The following is a 21,346-nucleotide window of genomic DNA, read 5'->3' as shown; positions in this document are numbered from 1 at the left end:
CTTGTGTGCTCATCATGAATTGTCCATAACAAATAACATGTTCAAAGATAAAAATGTCCACACGTGCACTTGGCACCAGGACACCCCAGGTCGCAGTTCGATGATCAACTTTGCGGCCGCATGTCTTGGACACTCAGGTGAAGAGAGGGGCGGTGCTGTCAACAGATAAACACCTGTTGGTGGGTTGGTTCCGATGGGGAGGGAAGATGCCGGTCCATCCCAAATGTATTGTGATGGTCTGCCGGGAACATCTGGAAGAATCCCTGTCAGAAGGAGTTTCAACTCCCACCTTCGACAGAACTTTTCTTATCTTCTGGGTTGTGGTGGACATTAAGTCCGGGTGGATCATGTTCCACGCCTCCATTGCTGAGGTGGTCGACCGCAGCTGTGGCCATAATATGGTTAGTGCCTGTTGTGGCGGAAATCCCTGAACCTGTTGGTGGACACCTACAGTGAGGGATGCCTTCAAGCTGAAGGAGTTCTATCGGGCCTTTTTGGTATGTGAGGCAGATGATAGCTGCCAGGTGCCCAGGCAGAATGAAGCTTTGGTGGTCGCTGAAGTAAAAACTCAGCCATGAGAGGAATTTGATGAGGTATCCAGATATGCAGGGTACACCCTAAGTGCAATTTAAAGTCTCCAATCTATTTGGATGTGCGAGGATACTGGAGTGCCCAGAGAAAACCCACACACGCATGGTGAGAACATCCAAACTCCTCACAGGCGGGATTGAGATTTGAACCTGGCCCTCAGAACTGTGAAGATGATGCTTTAACCAGTCGTGGCACTGTGCTGCCGACTTCCAGATAGCTTTGCGGAAATTCCAGTTCACCATTCGGCATCTCAGCAGGGGGAAGCAGTGCACCATCAACACTGTGTATAATGAGGATGGGGTCCTGCTGACCTCAACTCAGGACATTCTAAGTCGGTGGGGAGAATACTTTGAAGACGTCCTCAATTCCACCGATACGCCTTCCCATGAGGGAGCACAGTCGGGGTTCTCTGAGCCGGGGTGTCTTTTGTGTGGGATGGATATCACCAAGGTGATTGAAAAGCTCCCTGGTGGCAGTGAGACTCACCCGGAATTCCTAAAGGCTCTGGATGTTGTGGGCCTGTCCTGGATGACGAGCCTCTGCAACATCGCGTGGACATCGGGGACAGTTCCTCTGGATTGGCAGACTGGGTGTTTTTAAGAAGGGGGAATGGAGGGTGTGTTCCAACTACAGGGGGATCACACTCCTCAATCTCACTGGTAAGAGCTATACAGGTGTCCTGGAGAGGAGGAATCTCACATCCTTACGAGAATTGTTCAAAACCGAGTGTGAACCAGCTGGGATGAGAATAAGCACCTCCAAATTTGAGACCATTGTCCTTAGTGGGACAGGTTGGTGATGAGATCTTGCCCCAAGTGGAGGAGTTCAAGTATCTTGGGATCTTGTTCACACGTGAGGGAAGAGATCATCAGGCAGATCGGTGCAGTATCTGCAGTAACGCGGCCTTTGGATCGGCTCGTCATGGTAAAGAGGGAGCTAAGCCAAAAAGTGATGCTCTCAATTCACCGGTCGATCTACGTTCCTAACCTTACCTATAGTCACGAGCTGTGTGTCATGACCGAAAGAACAAGATCTCGGATACAAGCGGCCGCAATTAGTTTCCTCCGTAGGGTGTCCGGACTCTCCGTTCAGATAGTGAGAACCTCGGTCATCCGGGATTGGCTCGGTGTCGAGCCGCTGCTCCTCCGCATCGAGAGGAGCCAGATGAGGTGGCTGAGGCATTTGATTCAGATGCCTCCCGGACGCCTCCCTGGCGAAGTGTTCCAGGCACGTCACACTGGCAGGAGACCTTGGAGATGGCCTCGGACACGTTGGGGCGACTATGTCTCGTCTCTCAGCTGGCCCGGGAAGAGCTGGATGAAGTGACTCGGGAGAGGGACGTCTGGGTGTCCCTGCTAAAACTACTGCCCCTGCGACCCGACCTCAGATAAGCGGTAAAAAAATGGATAGATGGATGGAGTGCAAAGAGAACCAAAAGAGGAAGTCGGACAGAGCATGACTGTAACTTGTGCGTTGCGTGTGTACTCACGGTTACTTACTTGAAGGGCTTCTCGCCAGTGTGCGTGCGTATGTGGTTGTTGAGCGTGGTGGCCCCGGCAAATGCCCGGCCGCAGTAACCGCACTTGAAGGGTCGGTCGCTCGAGTGCGTCACTACGTGGTTGCGCAACTCCGACGGCTGCGAGAAGGACAGCGAGCAGTGGCCGCACTGGTACGGTCTGCAGCCATGACGATGGGGAGAGAAGAAGAGAAGAAAAATTTGCCTTTTAGTATGGTGGGAAGGTTTTGAAATTAAGGTTCGGGTTTCCAACAAGAGCTTGAGGTAAGGGTGGGGGCTTCAAGTGTTGGTTTGGGTTTTAAACAAGTGTTTGGATCTCTACTTGGGGTTTCAAATCAGGGTTAGGATTTCTACTTAGTTTGACGTACGGGTTAGGGTTTCAAATTACAGTATTTTCCGCACTATAAGGCGCACCTCCAATGAATGGCATATTTCAAAACTTTTCCCATATATAAGGCGCACCGGATTTTAAGGCGCATAGAATAGACGCTACAGTAGAGGCTGGGGTTATGTTATGCATCCATTAGATGGAGCTGCACCAAAGGCTCAATATTGATCCATATATAAGGCGCACCGTCGGCTTTTGAGGAAATTCAAGGCTTTTAGGTGCGCCTTATAGTGCGGAAAATACGGTAGTTTTTCAAGCATGGTGAAGCATTTTCACAAATCTTAGGGTTTCAAAGTAAAGAGTCAATTCAAGATTAGGATCCCCTGTCAGGGTTTCCAGTTTAAGAGTTAGTCCATAGTTGTTTTTAGACAAAGGGTGGGGTTCAAGCCTGTGTTACGATTTTTAAATTAGATTTCAAATTAAGGTTTCAAGCCATACTTAAGGGTTTAAAATCAGGCTTTTAAATTTGAATTAAACAAGTGTTAAATTTACAAAGTAGGGCTTCAATGTTTTGGATGTTTAAAAAGGGGGTTGAAAGTAAAGTTTCAAATCAGGGTTAGGATTTTGACATGAGGTTTCAAGTCAGGGTGAAGACCTCATGTTAAGGGTTTCAAGTGGAAAGTTTCAAACAAGAGTGGGCATTCCAAATTATTGTTTCCACCTGGGATAAGACCCTTAATTTGGGGTTTCAAGCCACAGTTAGGGTTTTAAATAAATGTTTAAAGCCTGGGTTAAGGTTTCAAGGCAGTGTTTCCTGTCAGGGTGGGCTTTTCAAACAAGGGTTAGAATGTCATAGCACGATCTCAAGCCACGAAAAAAATACGGTGGCTTAGCTAACGTTATTTGTTACTAGCTAAGCAGCTAAATGATATTTAGTTCACCCCGATGAACATCACATTCATGTCACATTTACACTAAATATTTTTACATAAATCTACACAGATTTCCACAAAAAATCAATACACCTGCGCACACAGCATATGCACGTTCACAGATTTCTGATTTACAGTGTGTAATATGTACGTACATGTACTTTTAGTCGTTCTGTTGAATCATGCACTTCACGTGTGTGAAGTAATTGAATTACGGTATGTTCTTGTCATTTGACCACAGTAAGTTAGCACCTATTATTTCCATCATGTTGTGATGTTGCTTTGACGTGACTGATTAAGAATACATGACCAGAATAGAGAATATTTTGATCCCCAGTTTACAGTACACAAGTAAAGACAGTAAATGAACAAGTTCTTTAATTTGACAAATTGCCCCATCTTGTGATCGTTTTTTTTTTTTTTTTTAACTTTCTGATCTGCCCCAAAAATCCTGACTGTGTAAAGCCAAACCTAAATAGGATTCAGGTCAGGACTTGAACTGGGCCACTCCAAAGGCTTTCTCAAGCCTTTCAGAGGTGGATTTTTCTGCTATGTTTTGGATCACTGTCATTTTTTCCTTTCCTTCAGTGGAGCCGTGAACGCTTGACTGTAAATGACAAAAGTGAGGCTACAGTTCAGTTTTCACACGGGGCCACGCAGGTTTGGATTCTCTTCCGTCTCTTAACAATAAAAAACTTTTTTTTTCGATGATGGGAAATAAAGAAGCCGGCAAACTTTTTTCACACCATTGAATCGACACGGGCACACTCACACATCTACAAGTACACACATTTAAGCGTAGAAACACACATGCAGACACGTATACTTAAACACGTGCACATTTACACCCAAAACCACGCAGGCAGGTAAAAAAAAAGTGAATGTTGAGCAGTTTTTCACAAAAAGTGCATATGTGTGTACATGTGCTCATTTATCATATGTTGTGTAAGCGCTGGCATGTGTATTATTTATTAATTTACACTTTTCCACGAGGCCAACATTGATCGTGAATACTCTCAGTGATCAATGGGAAGAACTTTTTCATTTATTCATTCAAGCGTGGCACCAAGATTTATGTGGGCTTATTGTTTACCATGCACAATTGTGTGTGTGTGTGTGTGTTAAAAGTTTCGGTGGAATCTGTCAACTACGTGAGCGCTCATAATGCGAGCGTTCACCGTGTACACATGACCCGATGAAAGATGCGTACTTTTACATACGTACAAACATACCATGGAGCGAAAGATTGATGTGGGAATGGAGAGTTTCCACACACACGTTTACATTCGACACCTTTAAAAAAGGTCTTGGGTCTTTAGGGCAGAATTTTGGTTTTAACAAAGGGTTTGAGTTTCAAGTCAGGGCTGCGGTGACAAATTAAGATGTCAAACCAAGGTTAGTTTTCTTTCTTTTTTTTTCTTCTTAACAAGGTTTAAGTTTTCAAACTTGTTTATACACAAGGGTTAGGACTTCGAATTTGGATTTCAAACGACAGGTAGTGTTTGAAGCTCGTGTTTCAAGTGAGACTTGGGGTTTAAAATCAGGATTTTGACATCAGAGTTAAGGGTTTGAAAATCCAGTTTTCAAAGTGGAGTTTAGTCCATGTCAGGGCTTCAAATTTGGGTTTCAAGCACGTTTTCACATTTTAAACGCGGATTCAGGTTTCGTAGCAGGGTTCGGTGTTAGAGGTTTAAATTATGCATTCACGTCTTGGTTAGTGTTTCAAAATAAGGTTTGAAATTTCAATTAGGGCTTTCAATTAAGATTTTCATTCATCCAGCCATCCATCCATCTTCTTAGCCGCTTATCCTTACGAGGATCGCGGGGAATGCTGGAGCCTATCCCAGCTGTCAACTGGCAGGAGGCGGGGTACACCCTGAACTGGTTGCCAGCCAATCGCAGGACGAACGGCCGCACTCACAATCAGACCTAGGGGCAATTTAGAGTGTCCAATTAATGTTGCATGTTTTTGGGATGTGGAAGGAAAGCAGAGTGCCCAACCAAAGAAAACCCATGCAGGCACGGGGAGAACATGCAAACTCCATATAGGGAGGTCCGGGATTGAACCCGGGACCTCAGAACTGTGAGGCCAACCCTTTCCAGCTGAGCCACCATGCCGCCCAAGATTTTCAGCCTCGGTTTATTTCAAATTAAGAGTTTTAAAGAAGGTTGAAGGTTTCAAGCCATGTTTATGGTTTGATATTCAGATTTCAAATGAATGTATCTGCAATGTGTAATCGGTGTGCACGTGTCTCCAAAGTATGTGTGCATTTGTAAGAGAATAAATCAGCACTCATTATTCATCAATGCACAATCATCTGCACACACACATACAATTGTTACATCTTCCTTCCATTGTCATCTTCATGTCTGCTTTATTGACGAAAGTGCCACATGGTCACATGACTCAGCTAGTAGTCACACTTATAGTTCCTGAACTAAAATGGTCAACAAAGGTTAAGGGACCTCTCCAAAGTACGAAACCCCATCTCGGGGACATCTATTTCACCAATAAATCAGCTCTGACCTAAATTTTCACAAAGGTTTCTGCCCTCGAAAAAGGTTCTAGTTACGCCTTAAGTTCCAGGAACTAAAAAGATCCTATCCAGAGGTACCACCCTCAAGCGGGGTCTTTTTATTTGGGATGTGATTAATTACTCTGGTCTCCAAACACTCAATCATCCTACAAAAGTTCATTGTTCTACCCCAAAAACAAGAACCTTTTAGTACTTTGAACTTGTAGTCCCTGAAACCAAAAGTTTCAGGTCTTCTTTTGGCAGCAATTAATTACTCTGGACTGAAATGTCATCGACTAATTTCTGCCGTCCAAACCTAGTTTTTCAAAAGATCCTAGTTCTAACTTAAGTTTCACGATCTCGCTATACTTGGTACTAGTAGTTCCTGATAGTAATAGAAACCAATCCAAAGTCACGGCTCCTTCTACATGGTCTCCCTTTGGCCGCAATGAATTACCCTGGACCTAAATTACGACAATAATTCCTGCTCGGGCAGCACAATAAATCGAATTTTAATCGTGATTGCGATTTTGGCTGCCACAATTAAGGTCGGGAACGTATGATTGAGGCTTCAAAATAAAAGCTGAAAATGGCATTCATGACTCTGTCAGCGTGTTGGTGGGGACGCAGCGTGTGGTAAGACACGATTAACAATGGTTGTAGCAGCTGCTTGGACTTCGACTTTTCACAGGGTGTAAATAAGAGAAGGAAATCACAACCCTCAAGTTCTTTTCAGTTTGTTACCGTGGACGACTGACGCAACGGACAAGCAGACGGGGACGTCCTTGACAATTCACTGTATTGAAGGGATTTTCAAATGAAAAGTATAAACGTGACTAAGATATTGAGCAAAATAATCTGGGTTTTTATTTTGGCCATAATGGTGAAGCCATCGTTGCTGGGGTCCGAACGCACGACGGTCCTCCAAAAGCTCTGAGCTCTAACAAACGTTCCAGGAACTTTTAGTCCTCTGCACTTGAATGACAGAACTGAGACAATAATTCTGTTTCCTACGGTGTGAAGTATGAGGCTGCCTGGTACTATATTAGGAGGCGAGTGTAGTTGAGGCGAGTGGTGTAGATAAAATGTTGTTATTGACATTTTGCACATCAGCAGACACTTTTTCATTTATTGAACAAGTGACAGTGGCCCCGCCCGCCCGTCACCGTGACAACCACAATTTCTCCACCGCCGCCGCCGTGATTTATGCACACACACACATTGCACAAGATGAAGATAAGCAAAAATTCTCCAATAGATCATCACACATACACAGGAGTGTGTGTGTTGTGTGATGAAGTTGTCGTCGTGACTCATTACAAACAGTTTGTACCACACAACTAAAGTATGTGGTTATCTCAATGTCCAGTACATTCTGTTCTGGAATATTCTAGTCCAGTCTAGTTTAGTCCCTTTGTATCTAATTGGCTCTACTCTAAAGTAGTCTATTCTAGTCCTGTTCAGTCTAGTTTATGGTAATCTAATCTGGTCTAGTGCAGTCAGGTTTTGTAGATGTAGTCTAGTCTATCAGTAGTCTATCAGTCCAGTCTAATTTGTTCTCATCTACACTGGTCCAAGATACCGCAGTCTATTCAAGTCATTGCATGTCCAATCTTTTGTAATCTTTTTAAATTTGTCCAGTCTAGTATCCTTTTATCCAGCTTGGTCTATGCCAGTGTGGTTGACTCAGGTCTTTTGCAGTCTAGTCCACTGTATTTTAATCTATACTGGTCCAGTCAAATCTCATCCGATCCAATTTATTCAAGTCTATTCTAGTCCAATATAGTCTCATCCTGTCCAGCCAAGCCTATTTCAGTCCAGTCAAGCCTAGTATTCTACTCTTGTCCCGTCAAATCCTGTGCAGTCCATCCAGTCTATGACCAATACATTCTATTGTAGTTCAGATCAGTCAAGTCCTGTCAGGTGTCCTCCAGTCAAGACTATACTCATCTATACTACTACAATCCATTGTACCTAGTATAGTCTCATTCAGGGGTCACATCCTGCTGGGCTAATTAGTGTTATATATTATTTGTGCACTCACTGTGGTAGTTTGACCACTTCTCCACTATCTGCACATCTGTTGTTGACCAATACTGCCTCTCGTACCTGAGTAGCATCTGCACCACGTGCACAATGGACTGAGGTGTATCTGCAACATTTGCACAATCGACATTGTCCCAGACTATCGCACGACTAGTCATTTTAAACTGCATACATTCCTTGAAGTCTTGACACCCTTTGAACAATGGTCATTGCACTGGACTACTACTCGAATGGAGTGATTCCTAACCTTTATTTAACAATGGCACATAGCTTTACATTTGAAAAATCCCACAGCACAGCGCTAAACAAAAATGTCACAAAAAGTGGATACGCAAGTCAGTCATCCACTTTCTGCCATTAAAAATACAAGAGCATTTATTTGTTCTGTCTCTCTTTAAAAGTGCTGCCACAGATAGATGAACAAAGATACATTAATTATTGTAAATAAATCAGATTTTGAACAATTAAGTGAAATGTGATAATTTCCCACGGCACACCAGCAGAGTTCTTACGGCACGCTGGTTGGCAATCACTGTTCTAATGGGCATTCGAGCTGCTCTAAATGCTAGAAGACTGCATCCTTTGCAGAACTTTGAATAAAAAAACAAAAAAACAAATGTTCTCTATCAATTGGCTGCCTGTCTGCTGTGGTACTCAACATGTATGTCGTACCAGGGTGGCTCCAACTACCGGAGACAAATTCCTTGTGTGTTGTTTACAAACTTTCCCAATAAAGGTGATTTTGATTCTGGTTCAGTCCAGTCTATTCCACTGTATATTTGGCCAATCTAAACTGTTATAGTCTATTGCAGTCCACTCAAGTCTCTATACTATAGATATACAATATATATACTATACTAGTCCAGTCCAAGTTAGTCCAGTTTATTACACTCTATTGTAGTTGGTTAGTCTAACCAAGTCCAGTCTAGTCCCATCCTTTCCACTGCACTCCAGTCCCTTCCACTTTATCATTATGTGGTACACATTGTTGACAGACCTGTCTGGGTTCTGCGGACAAACGTGCATCTGTAGCAGGATCCTCTGCGTGAATGTCTTGAAACACTGTCCACACTTCCACAGATGCCAGTCGCTGAACTCGCTACTCAGCTGGCTGGTGGATGTGGGACTAGCCAGGACTCTTTGGTTCTTGGAGGAGAGCTGGCCGAAGGATGACTCAGATGATGGGAATGCTGCACCGCTCTTGTCCAGCATGGAAAAGCTTTTGCTGCACGTCGCCTGAGGAAACACCATGGACCTCACGGACGACGACAAAGACGAGGCCACGGATGACGCTTTGCCGATCTTGCTAAAGGATTGTTGTTGTTGTAAGGACTCCTGACGAGACATCACCTCCGACACAGACGCGGGGACGTTCACTGTACACACAAAGAACCAACTTTAGAACCTCATGATTGTTTAAGATCTACGTTTTTACATCAATGTTTTATTGTACAGTCTTCATTTTACATTTATGTTCTACATCCTTGTTCTACACAAGTTCTATACAGGTTCTACAAGACCTATGTTCTAAGGCCAAGTTCTTTGGGTGCCTATGTCCATGTTCTGCACGTTTTATCTAAGGCTATCACCAATCTCAGTCCCTTTAGCACTGTGGTAATGTAATTGCATTCTGGAAGAAAGAAAAACTCTCACAGTTTTCGTCCTGGGCGACGCATTGCAGCGGAATTCCGAAGAAGGAAGTATACGAGTCATTGTACCACACAAGAAGCTCGCTTCCTCGAGGGATGTCCAGACATGCCCGGTAGAAGATACTAGACCTAAAAGCACACAAATAGAAATTGAGAAATTCTTTGGGCCTGTTTGCTATTATGGACCTTCAGAGCTAACCTAGCTATCACCTAAAGACTTCTTTGAAAGCCCATTGCTAATGCGGCTATAGCTAAAACACTTCTTTGGACACCAGTATTTTTTTTTTTTTATCCCCCAAAAGCTGCTTTAGTTCATCTTGGGCCACAGTGGCATTAAGTTTTGTAACAGTTGTTGTTGAGTGTTTAGTTCAGCTAAGCCTCTCTTATATTACTTTATTTTAGCCTAGCAGTATATTTTAGCTTAATCCATTTTAGCTGACTTTGTCTTAGCTTGACACAGTTTAGTTTAGAGCTCGAGTTGTTTTATCTTGTGAGACCATAATTTATCTTAGCCTGGCCTCTATCTTAAATTACAGTACTTTAGCTAACTTAAACATGATTTATCATAGCATGGTAGAATTTCATTTATCTTAGCACAATTTAGTTTCTTAACTTAGCCTGGCTTATATTAGTTGAGTCTATCATAACTTTCTCTATTGGAGCCTACCATAGTTTAGCAGTGACACGTAAATGTGTTTATTATTCAAAGTATGTAGATATTTACATTTTTTTTAGCATGTGACTAAGGACCATTATTAATGTGTGGCTTGGATACTAGTGTATTTGTGAGAAAACAATTGTGTCAAAGTCAGGACCACACCCCCTCTGTGAGGCAGCAGGCGTGTTTGTTTTTAATACATGATGAGACTCTGATGTGTGACACCACATGCCTCAGTGCAGGAGCATAGAAGGATCAAACATCCCTCACCTCCCTCCTCCTCACCTAACTCTTTCGTTTGATCTGGTGTGAGGTCAGGGGAATGTTTGATTTGCACCCCGGCCCCTCCTTACTGTTGTCAAGTTGGCCCCACCTCTTCCCGGTGCGCAAACACGAAGTAAAACACGCTTGACTGCAGAAAACTTTTGACTTCCAAAAAGTGTTTTAGCATTCGCCACATTAGCAATTTGCAAAAAAGCCATTTAGTAATAGCCACGTTAACGACTGTGTTCAAAGAAGTCCGTTAAAAAGAGGCATGCTAGCAAACGGATCATGAGAAGTCTTTTAACTAGGCTAAGACAAAACGGCTGTAAGTCAAACTAACCCCGTTTAGGCTACAATGTGTTAAACGATGCTACACTAAGACAAACTAAGCTAGGACAGAGTAAGATAATATATAAACCATTTTATAGTTAGACTTTACACTGATTTGATTGATTATTAGCGTTTCACGGTGATCGGCCCATCGGCTTTCCTGTCATAATTTCCCGATCCGATAAACGACGTCACCGATTGACATTTACGCCGTGTCACCGTCGTATAAGAATCCAAAAGCTCATTTATTTTTCACCTTGTTCTGTATCTTGCGGCGTAGTACTTTAACTGACAGTCAAGTTTTTTTTTCTAGTCAGTGAAAAAATGTCATTGCTGTGCATCTCCGACAAACAACACGTAAGTTACTTGTAGTCTGTGCACAATTGAAGTAGATTGTTGGGAACGTCATCTAAATGATTCTAGACAAAAAGCTTGATCGGGCACCTGAAGAATGTCCGTACACAAGGAGGAGCATGCTCCATCCAAGCAATGTAGTGGTTGGGGTGGGGGAAGCAGAACCAGAACCGACTATGGACACCACCCATCCATATAGCTGGGACAGTGGGAAATTTAGAGTAAGCATGTCATCCAACTGTATTTGTTGAAGTAATTTAACTGCAATAAAGTAATTTCATTGAAGATAGTTAGCACGTCTTGTTGTAATGCTTATTTGACTTAAACTTATATCAGTGGCCAATCCTTGAATGTCTCCAAGAGGTCATAGATGTTTTAACTTTTGTCTAAAATGCTGGAGAGTCATTTTGAAGGTGCTCAATATACAGAAATATATACAATAAATGAACAAGTCATGTGATGTCATTACCCTATCTTGTGATCGGACCGGGGATCATTTTTTAAACTTGAAATTCTGATTATGTAAAGCCTGATTATTGTACGACTTTAAACTATTGTTATCGGGGGGAAAAACTAATTGTGGTAAGACAAAACTATGAGACACGTGTTAAATAGGCGAGCCGAAAGAAACAATACTTGGCTCAGGAAAAACTATGTTAATCAGAGAGAAACTAAACTGTGATAAATGATGCTATTCTCAGTCGTGTAAGCTCAGCTAGCATGCTATTATGTTATGACGATATTGTTCTATGCAGTGCTATAATTTGGGCAGCCTTGGTTGTTTAATAGATTACCAGTTAGCATGTAGCACTCGCGTATTTGTACCTGTACTGAACGACCATCATGTTCTGCTCTCCGCAGTGTCGAGCGCATCGGATGTACCTCATCCAGCTTGATTTAGCAGGATCGTTGCCGTCTAGGAAGTGACACAACGTTCCCTCGGAATCGTAAATCTGAAAGACAAACACAACATGTACAGTATGTACAAACCTGGTTCATGTTCACGTCTGATTCCTAGCTATTTCCAACCTGGTTCAAACCAAATGGGAACACAGTTCATAACTCATTCTTAGCGTGTTCGCACTGCTTTTACACCAATGTTACATCATTTTCACATTGTGTTCTCACAGTAGTCCAGACACGATTCCCTTTCACACCTGGTTCAGATCAGATGTAAGCCCTCATTTAACAAAGAGTGCGTAGAAACGTTCTAAATTTATTTGTATGACTGGCCATGCAGAATGGTGACTCTGTATGGCTTTTGTAAAGGAACGGTTTTGCTGTACAACAGGGGAGTTTAAAATACTTCCTCCGGTAATTTTTTCAATGTTTTAATCATTGATGTTTATTGAAAATGTCACTGGACAGAAAAGAGTTTTAGGGGACAAAAAGAGGACCGGAATAGGGGTGAGAACCACAGCATAACAATACTCTCGATATTTGACCAAAAGTAACATTCCAAGAGTCAAACCATGTTCTTATTTGTGGGGGGAGACATGTGGTGAAGACATTCAATAACTAACCAACAGGATAAAAACGAGTGAGCACAGAATTGGGCAGGACTGGATATGGAAAATGAGCAAGGCAGTGCGACTGATGAGTGGTGCATCGGGGATTCTTTTTTTAGTGTCTAAACACCTCTGAGAACCTGTGAGTTAATATCTTAATATAACCCATGTTATTTTTGATCCCAGCACAAGCAATTAAAGCCTTTTTGAAACTTTGTAGTAAATTAACACCATATCACTTGCATGTTTGTCAACGGGTTGCTGCACCTGAAAATAGAAGGGTGGGCTCAGCCTCCACCATCCCTAAATGGGGGAGGGGGGGGGGTGTCAAGCCAACGACCCCATCCCTGTTTCTGGAACATGAAAAATCTGCAGGAGTGCCAGAACACCTGGCCCAATGTCCTCCCCAGCCCAACACTGCCCTTCCCTCACAGACAGGTGGATGATGCATTAAAAGTGGAAAACCGGCAGGGCAGAGAAGGGGGGCAATCAGGCCGGAAACTAGCACAGATGTACCAGGAACTCGTTGTGTGAGGTGCTATGGTTCCAACTATATGTTTGGAAAACCCTTGTTTAATTTCCACTTGTGGTGATGTGTGTATGGGACTTAGATGTAAATTTTCCTCAGACACTTAAGAGTCAGAATAGTATTGGGAGACCTTCCGAATAATATGAAATTTGGACAAATGTATTGCACTTACAGGCAGTTAAAAAAAAAAGAAAAAAGTTGAAAAACATCTGTCATGAGCAAGGCTTGGCTACTGCCAAGAGGGGTGTGGCCAGGCCACTGCTCTGGGCGGTGACACTTGTCACCGGTCACAGCTGTTTCACACTTGGACTGTCATTAGACTGCCATTTAAGTTGGACTTTTTGTCACTGTTATTTGCCACTTCGTTGCCTTGCGTTAGCGAGTTGCATCCACTGCCTGTGGGACTCTCCGCTTCCACGCGTCAGTTAGAGTAAGCCTAGTCAGAGCAATTCTGTGCCCTTTTGTTTGTTCCATTCCCGTTGAGTTAGTTAGTTTGCTTCAGATTCATCGAACCCTTGCTGTATGTCTTTTGGATCCCACCTCGCCTAGCATTTCTGTCCCTCTGCCTTGTTGGACTGCTACACCGTGTATGACCGAGTTTTCTGGAATAAATCACATTGAACATTATGCTTCTGCCTCGAAGTCCTGCATTAAGGTCCGCCCCCAGACCGGAGGTTCATGACAATCTGCAGTTTGCACATTTTTTTTTTTTCCCGAACATCTGCTGTTAGTGAAAAGTGGATTAAAAAATTTCAGTCTGCGATGAAGACTGTGCACCATGTTAGCGGGTTTCTTGAAGTGTCGGTCACCCCCACCTCCTCCCTACACACACACACACACATACACACTCACAAATTTTAAAGGATATCATTTAGTTCAATGTTTCTAGCTAAGTGTGTTTAATGTTTTTAACACTTTCTTCTGTCTTACTACATTATCCTTCCTGACTTTGAAGACCACACACAAGTGTGCGCGCACACACACACGCGCACACACACACACACACACACACACACACACACCATTAACAACCTCTTAGAATACGACTACACTTTACAAGGAAGTGTGACTGCATTAAGTATGTTTATCATGATGTGTGTGATGTGGGTTTGTGTAAAAAGTCACTAATGCAGTCATGGTTATCAAAAGAAAAGTGTGACAAACACACGCCACACACGTCACGATAACTCCATTTAGCACATGCACACACGTCATACAAGAGGTGATAAAACAGCACACACACATACAGTACCTCAAAGATTTTCAGCACATCGTCATGCTGATAAGTTTTTATTTAGGGAAGACAAGACGCCCTCGCATCGCCAAGCAACATGTAGCAACACCTAGCATAGCATACCAGCATGGAGAATTTATTAGCAACATCTACTGTATCATCACGTACCATCACATAACATCATGTGGCAATAACGTAGCAACACGTAGCGTCGCGGAAAATCATGTGGTATCTATCTAACATCACATAATGCCATGTAGCCTCGGTCTAATGGCCCCAGCCGGGCCAGTATAGCACTGCGTCAGACCACCACATACTGACTGGGCCAGTACAAATTTCAGAAATCCATACAATGATTCTTACATTTATCTACATTGTCACTTTTTAACCCCAAATATTTTGAGTTTTATCCACGTGATTTATCCATTTTGTTTAGTTATTAATTAAATACACAGAAGTAATACTTTTCTTGAAGTAATCTTGTGGTATTATTTCAATATAATGCGGGCCACCACAATAATCAGAAAGGATCTATCAATTTAGCAAAGTGTAAATCTGATGCAGTATGTCATCAAGAAAACATTTTTAAACCTTGTGTGCAATACCCAGTACTTTTAGAGTTTATTTTCAGAGTGTCAGTCAAGCAGTCAGTCGCCTCCAGAAATAAACAAATGATCTCTGAAGTAGATATTATTTTTTCTTGAAACTGAACTTGCTAGGTCAGAGGGTGAGGGAGGCTCTGCATGCTCGTTGTGTAGTATGCTAGTATGTGTGTATCTGCCCTCGGCTATATAGCTCAGAAAAGTGGTCACTTAGTAACACTCATTACAGGTTTAAGATTGAGGAGATTATGACAGTTTTAAAACTCAAATTTGATTAAAAAAAAAAAATCAAAGTTAAATATGGCGCCCATTAACTTTGCATTAAGACACCAGTGAAAAAAATTACTGTGACGTACCTAAAATTACACCGACATCCACATCTGGCTCGTACTTGTATGGACAAACGAGCAGAAAATCTTGATGCTGCAGTTCTTCAAAATCCTCCTAAACAACTGTTCCTTCAACAGATGTATTAGTTGCTATGCTGTCCATTTCAGATTTCGTCGTGCTTGTGTACGAAGCCAGTTGACGTTTTGGGACCGTGTTTTTGAAATTAGTTACTTTCATGTTGCGGGAATCTTCTCAAGTCAATTTCAGAAAAAAAGTCATCAAATTGTTGAGCATTTAAATGCATGATGTTTTGGCGGGGGGTTCATTTTTATATCGGACACCAATGTATAAATAAATGAGGCACCCCATCTGCCAAAAATTTTTATCTGGTGTTGTAACCCCATTCAGAACCCAACCTTTGCAGAAACACCAAGCATCGTTTAATGGCATATGGAATCCACGAAGCAACACACAGTTAGTAGTTAGTTAAAGTACACATGGGCCTATTTTACTGCCGCCTCTCCTCTCTCTTCCCCCCTCGTCTCCAACTTGGACAGGGGGCTCAGTGACAGTGACCAAATCTGAGGCTGTTGTATGAATTCTCCACTGATCAACTTGGATAAGATCTGAGGCAGATCCGCTTTTATGAAGTGTCTTTAAAATTACATTCATTCATTCATCGTAATGAACATTGTACAGTACCATGTGATGTGATAAATATTCTACACTCGACATCCATTGCAGACTGGTTATCTAGACTAGACTAGACTAGACTCAGGTCAAATAGTGGAGCGCAGAGTCCATTTAGCTATTATGCTGCGCACAAATGGAAAAAGTTGGCAAGAGAGGTGAGGGCAGCCCCAAGTGTGAATGTTTTTAAATCCAGGTTGAAAACTCTTCTTTTTTTCTCATGCTTTTTTAGAATATATACACTTGTTGATCATATTACTTGCACTGTATGTGGTTTTAACTGTCTTTTTAAAAAATATTTTGTTTGTCATTTTTATTGTTTTTATCCCATTTTAAAAATTTGAGCTCTTTGTTTTCAAACGGCTTCAATCATGTAAAGCACATTGAGTTACCTCGTGTATGAAACGCGCTATACAAATAAATTTGCTTTGCTTTGCTTTGCTTTGCTTTGCTTTGCTTGCTTTGCTTTGCTTTAGAAAGGGGGATCCTCCTTCTTGAGGTTTTTTATTTCTTCTCAAATGGGTTTTTGAGATTTTCCATGCCTGGTTGAGGGTTTAGATCAGGGGATGTCATTCATCTTTTTCAACTGTGGGCTTGTGAAGCCTTATGAGACACTTGTGATTAAGGGCTGTACAAATCAAATTGACTTGTCCGAGCATCAGGTACCATCACATGCTGTCATATAAGGTAATAACACCAAGGATCAACTTGTCTCATGTATAATGACACATTCACACTGAAGGTGGATTGGTCTCTTCGCGTGAAAAGTTTGAACTTTAGCCACAAATTCACATGATATTGCATTATGACTTACACTGCGTCACACACAATGACCTGGAGCAAAACAAATGAGGATACAATTGTTGTTACCATTTGTGGTTACCTGGAACTTTTTGATAACTCTGCTATCAATACTGCGACCGTAAGAAAAAAAGAGCTGGCATGGAGAACGTTGACGGAGGAATTGAGGAACAAATCTGGCAAATACATTTCGGTTACTTGTTTTCAGCTGTCAATTGCGCTTTGCTGCGAACCAAGCTAGAAATAGCATTAGCCAAGGTTTCAGCATCACCACCACCCATCGATGATACAAACAAACTGATTGTATGATTGACTACTGATGTTCATATGTGTGGGACAAATGAGGGAAATTATTTTTTTTGCATTTACACAACTCCGGGGATCAAATTTGTGTGAGTAACACGAGCCAATTGTTCGCTTCAACCAAAATGAACGCAGCATAATTCATGAGACAAGACCATCCACCAGGTAACATCATATCACATCGTGTACCATACCAACACCTAGCACTACGTACCACAATACACAATGTTGTATTATGGTACGTGGTACGAGCGTCACATTGAACTGTATCATATTTGCATCGCATATCATCACACAAACTCATGTAGCATTATGTATCATTACATCGTGTCACCTAGCACCATATAAAGTTACCTAAAACAACCAATTGAGTTCACGTACTGCTAAATAAACACCATGTAGCATGACTTAGCAACATGTAGCATCACGAGGAATCACCTAGGCATGTAGCACAAGTTACCATCACATAGCATCTTGTAGCATAGTGACAGTGCAGTGCTGTTGTTGTTGGAGAGTCCAAACGGTGTAAAAGTGTTTGTGAGAGGAGATCAATGATACCATGCTTGAGTTGTACACAAAATCAATCAAACCCACTAATTCTACCGTTATCTGCTCTCTTCATCACCTCCTATTCTACCCACCCCACCCTCTTCTTCATCACATCTCCTCTTCCTCACACTACTCATTCCTCGTTCATCGTTTCCAGATGATTCCTGGTCACACTTTGCCATATTCTACTATGGAAGATGGGGGTTATAAAAAACATCACACAAAAATACAGTTGCGTTACTGAGCCAAACCGTTTCCACAATGCATTCAAATCCGGTCAACACCTCGTTTTAAAATATGGTTCACAGCATCCGGTCCTGCATCTGGTGTGTTCATAACCGCTATACACTGCTTTCACACCAAATTCACACTTGGTTTAAACGTGTTGGCATTCACACCCATTTTCGATTTGTTTCAAACCTGACTCACGATATATTATACCATGCTGTCAATTTCCCATCGTGTTCACATTGGTTTCACGCTCGGGTTCACATCATGTACATGTCTGGTTCATGGCGTTTTCAGACCTGGATCACACCAGCCGATAAAATACCTAATTCACAAAACCAGTCCACACTGCGGACACCTCATTCACATTTGTTGCTACCTGGTTCATACTGTACTCACACGAAATGTATGTTGTTCAAACTGATTTCAAACCTAGTTCAGACCAACTGTTATTATATTGTGGTCAGAATGCTTATACATTTGGTCCACATCTATTTCATAGCACTTTCATACCCGTTTCAAACCTGGAGAACACCTTGTTAACAACTCTTGCTTTACGTGGTTCCAACCTGGTTAAAACCTAATGCACACTTCCACAATGTGTCCAGACCTGGTTCACAATACACGACGTTCAATTGTGTTCACACTTAAATATGCATGACGTGTAATTTTAAGTACAGTACATCTGGCACCCTGATAAGACAACCAGGTGTCACAGTTTTTCTATTGCAGACAGTTGGTACAGTATGTGTGCGAGTGTCAATCCCAGAATTAACGACGGTGGAGTCGCCATCCATAAATGGTTCGCGATGATCCACCTTCGGCCTCATCGCTCGGTGTGCGGCAGTTCTTTGAAACGTACAGTGTGTGACAATATCAAAGCAAATCAAACAAAGGTCAGTCTTTCACACATTGTGGTGATGCAGGAACCACATTTAGAACCGACAGCAGAACCAGAATCAACATTGTGGAGCAGCGAGCCGCTGCCTCTGTAGCGCACTCAGTGAGCCACCTCATTCATCAGCTCATCAGACGTCCCAAAATATTTGCACAAGAGGTCGCCATGCTTTCTCACACTACTAGCATGGGTGGGGGTGGCGGTGTGGGGGGAGGCAGCACCAGGCAATCAACGGCTACCTCCACACGTGCACACACATAAACATACTATACTTACAGACACAAATACACACATTCACAAACCAGCAATACAGAACGTAATACACAGAGACGCACAAACGCACACAACTTCATACAGACAAATACACACACACTCAAGCCAACAAACACAGAAAGTAGCACACAGAGGCACATACACGTGCAGACACACACTCCCGCAAACAGAAACAGATACACATGTCCACACACAGAATGACGTTGGTATCGTACCATGAATGTCACATGACATGCGCCCCAAATTGGTCAAAATTAGACCAATAAAGAAGCCATTTTGTGTTGGCCTAACAACAACGTTATCTTAGCACAATCAGGATCTACAGTCCAAGCACAACAAAACAGCTGAAAGGTTTTTTTTGTGTCAATCGTGAGTTGCCAAAAATAAAATGCCTCATAGACTTGGTGACGTCATCGTAGTTGTTTTACAAAGCGAAGGATGGACGGCGAGGCTTTTACGACATTCCGACGGGCCCAGCGGGATTGCCGGAATCCGCACGGGCACGGCGCTAACAAAATATTTGGCCACCAAACAAGAATTGCTTTCTTTGCCGCCGCCTTCGGGACGAGAGCTTGGCCGAAATTATTTTGTGACAATTTCGTGACTTTTCCCTAGAAGTCCTTCGCCATCCACAAAAAAAAAAAAAAAAAAAAAAAAACTCAGCTTCCCTCTGGAGCTTCTTTAACATGGAAAACTACAACTTCAACAATGAAGCGTGATATAGAGCTCGTGCACATGATGGCACTGTTTTCCCGGCACCATATTGCCGGTCAAAATGAGCTGCTCGACATTGTAGGGGACATTGAACCGGAGCAGAATATTCACAATGCCCGAAACCTGTTGTGCTGTTGGTTGTCACAACAGACGAGACAGATATTCTAAGAGATCATACCAGCTGAAAAGACGAGAAAAGATCGATGGATTTCGGCAAGGAAACGTGATGGATGGTGCCCAACCAAATTACACACATGGCTGTGTAGCGATCACGTCATTTTAGGTAGGAATTATTCTTCTCAATCTCAAATTACCAAAAAGTATTTATGATGCCGAATTGACTCATTTGAATAAATAAATAAACTGTCTGTCGCAGAGAGGTTTGCGGAGATTAACGTGTGGCCGCAATACGCTTCCATGTACGGAGGAGATGACTCCCTGTCCTACATATTTTCCTCAATCATAGTGAATGAATGCGAGTTTGTGTAAAACCGGGGGTCATTTATTAAAATATTGGTATTTGTATTGAAAAAATCTGAGTGGGCCCATCACCATGTGGGATTTATTCCTGATTGAGAACAGATCCAGCAACAAAGTATTTGTATGCGTCCAGACTTTTATACGCTTTCAAACTTCCCTGTATAAATCTTGACGACTTACTGACCAGATACATGTGTAGATCCAGTTGTCCAAGACAAGCGGAAGCGGGTTAATAGTCCAATTTCTTATCGGTGAATACATCGACTTCGGCATTAAATATGGGTCCTCTATGCCAAGTGTCTCTCATTTTTCCACATACCTTTGCTTATTATCACCGCCTAACTATTTATTGGTATCGGACAAAACTCTGGATGTCGTGCTATAAGACATATTTTCGTTTCGTCTCAACAGCGTTAACTTTCAACAATGCTTTGTTAGACCAACAATTGGCGACGTCACGTGAGTTTATGACGTATGTGCACGAGCTCTATAGCAGGTGTTCACTGAGTCACTGTATTTAGTGTGGCTTTAAAAAGTGGTTTGTTCATGCCCATCGAAGACCTGATTCACAATATCTGTGTCATACTGCTTTCACACCAGATTCACTCCACTCACACCACTTTCAAATGGTGTTGACAGGATGTTTACATTTGGTTCATACCTGTTTTCATACCTGTTTCAAAACGTAGATACACCATCTAGCATACAGTGCCTTCACACTCAGTTCAAACCATATTTTCATCTGCTTCATACTTGTTTTAAACTTGGTTCAAACTACTTTGCATATATTGTGTTCACAATGCACACTAGATCCCAATTTAGTTTTGACCTGGTTCACATTATATCCATTCCTGATTCAGATCTGGCAAACACTTAATTCACATTGTGTTCACATTTGGTTCCATTTATGTATACATCCGATTCACAGCATAGCAATAGGGACCAATTTAAATGTATTACCTCAAGATGCATAATTTTACCCAGCATCCTTCACCCAACCATCGTAAAAAGGTACACAAAATA

General features: G+C 42.2%; 2 protein-coding genes across 6 annotated transcripts in view; one reads left to right on the top strand and one right to left on the bottom strand.

The window, feature by feature from the left end:
• Positions 1–9,025, top strand: part of cep120 (centrosomal protein 120) — a 51,949-nt gene extending 42,924 nt beyond the window's left edge. Inside the window, exon 19 of the mRNA XM_061816216.1 lies at positions 9,010–9,025. The gene's annotated coding sequence lies outside the window, so the exon portion shown is untranslated. The remainder of the gene's footprint in view (positions 1–9,009) is intronic.
• Positions 1–21,346, bottom strand: part of prdm6 (PR domain containing 6) — a 46,808-nt gene that overhangs the window by 5,276 nt on the left and 20,186 nt on the right. For 2 of the 5 annotated variants that reach the window (XM_061816221.1, XM_061816220.1), the window contains exons 7-10: positions 12,010–12,137; positions 9,583–9,707; positions 8,927–9,305; positions 2,091–2,267 (exon numbers count right to left, since the gene is read on the bottom strand). In XM_061816221.1, coding sequence (XP_061672205.1) covers positions 2,091–2,267; positions 8,927–9,305; positions 9,583–9,707; positions 12,010–12,137 — 809 coding nt within the window. Of the gene's footprint in view, positions 1–27; positions 1,974–2,080; positions 2,268–8,926; positions 9,306–9,582; positions 9,708–12,009; positions 12,138–21,346 lie in introns of those variants that run through there. The other 3 variants (XM_061816223.1, XM_061816224.1, XM_061816222.1) reach the window with 3 other exon arrangements.

This window comes from Syngnathoides biaculeatus, chromosome 4, assembly GCF_019802595.1.
Source record: "Syngnathoides biaculeatus isolate LvHL_M chromosome 4, ASM1980259v1, whole genome shotgun sequence".
NCBI lineage: Eukaryota > Metazoa > Chordata > Actinopteri > Syngnathiformes > Syngnathidae > Syngnathoides > Syngnathoides biaculeatus.
The sequence above is the reverse complement of the archived record's forward strand: the minus strand, read 5'-3'. Positions and strand labels throughout refer to the sequence as shown.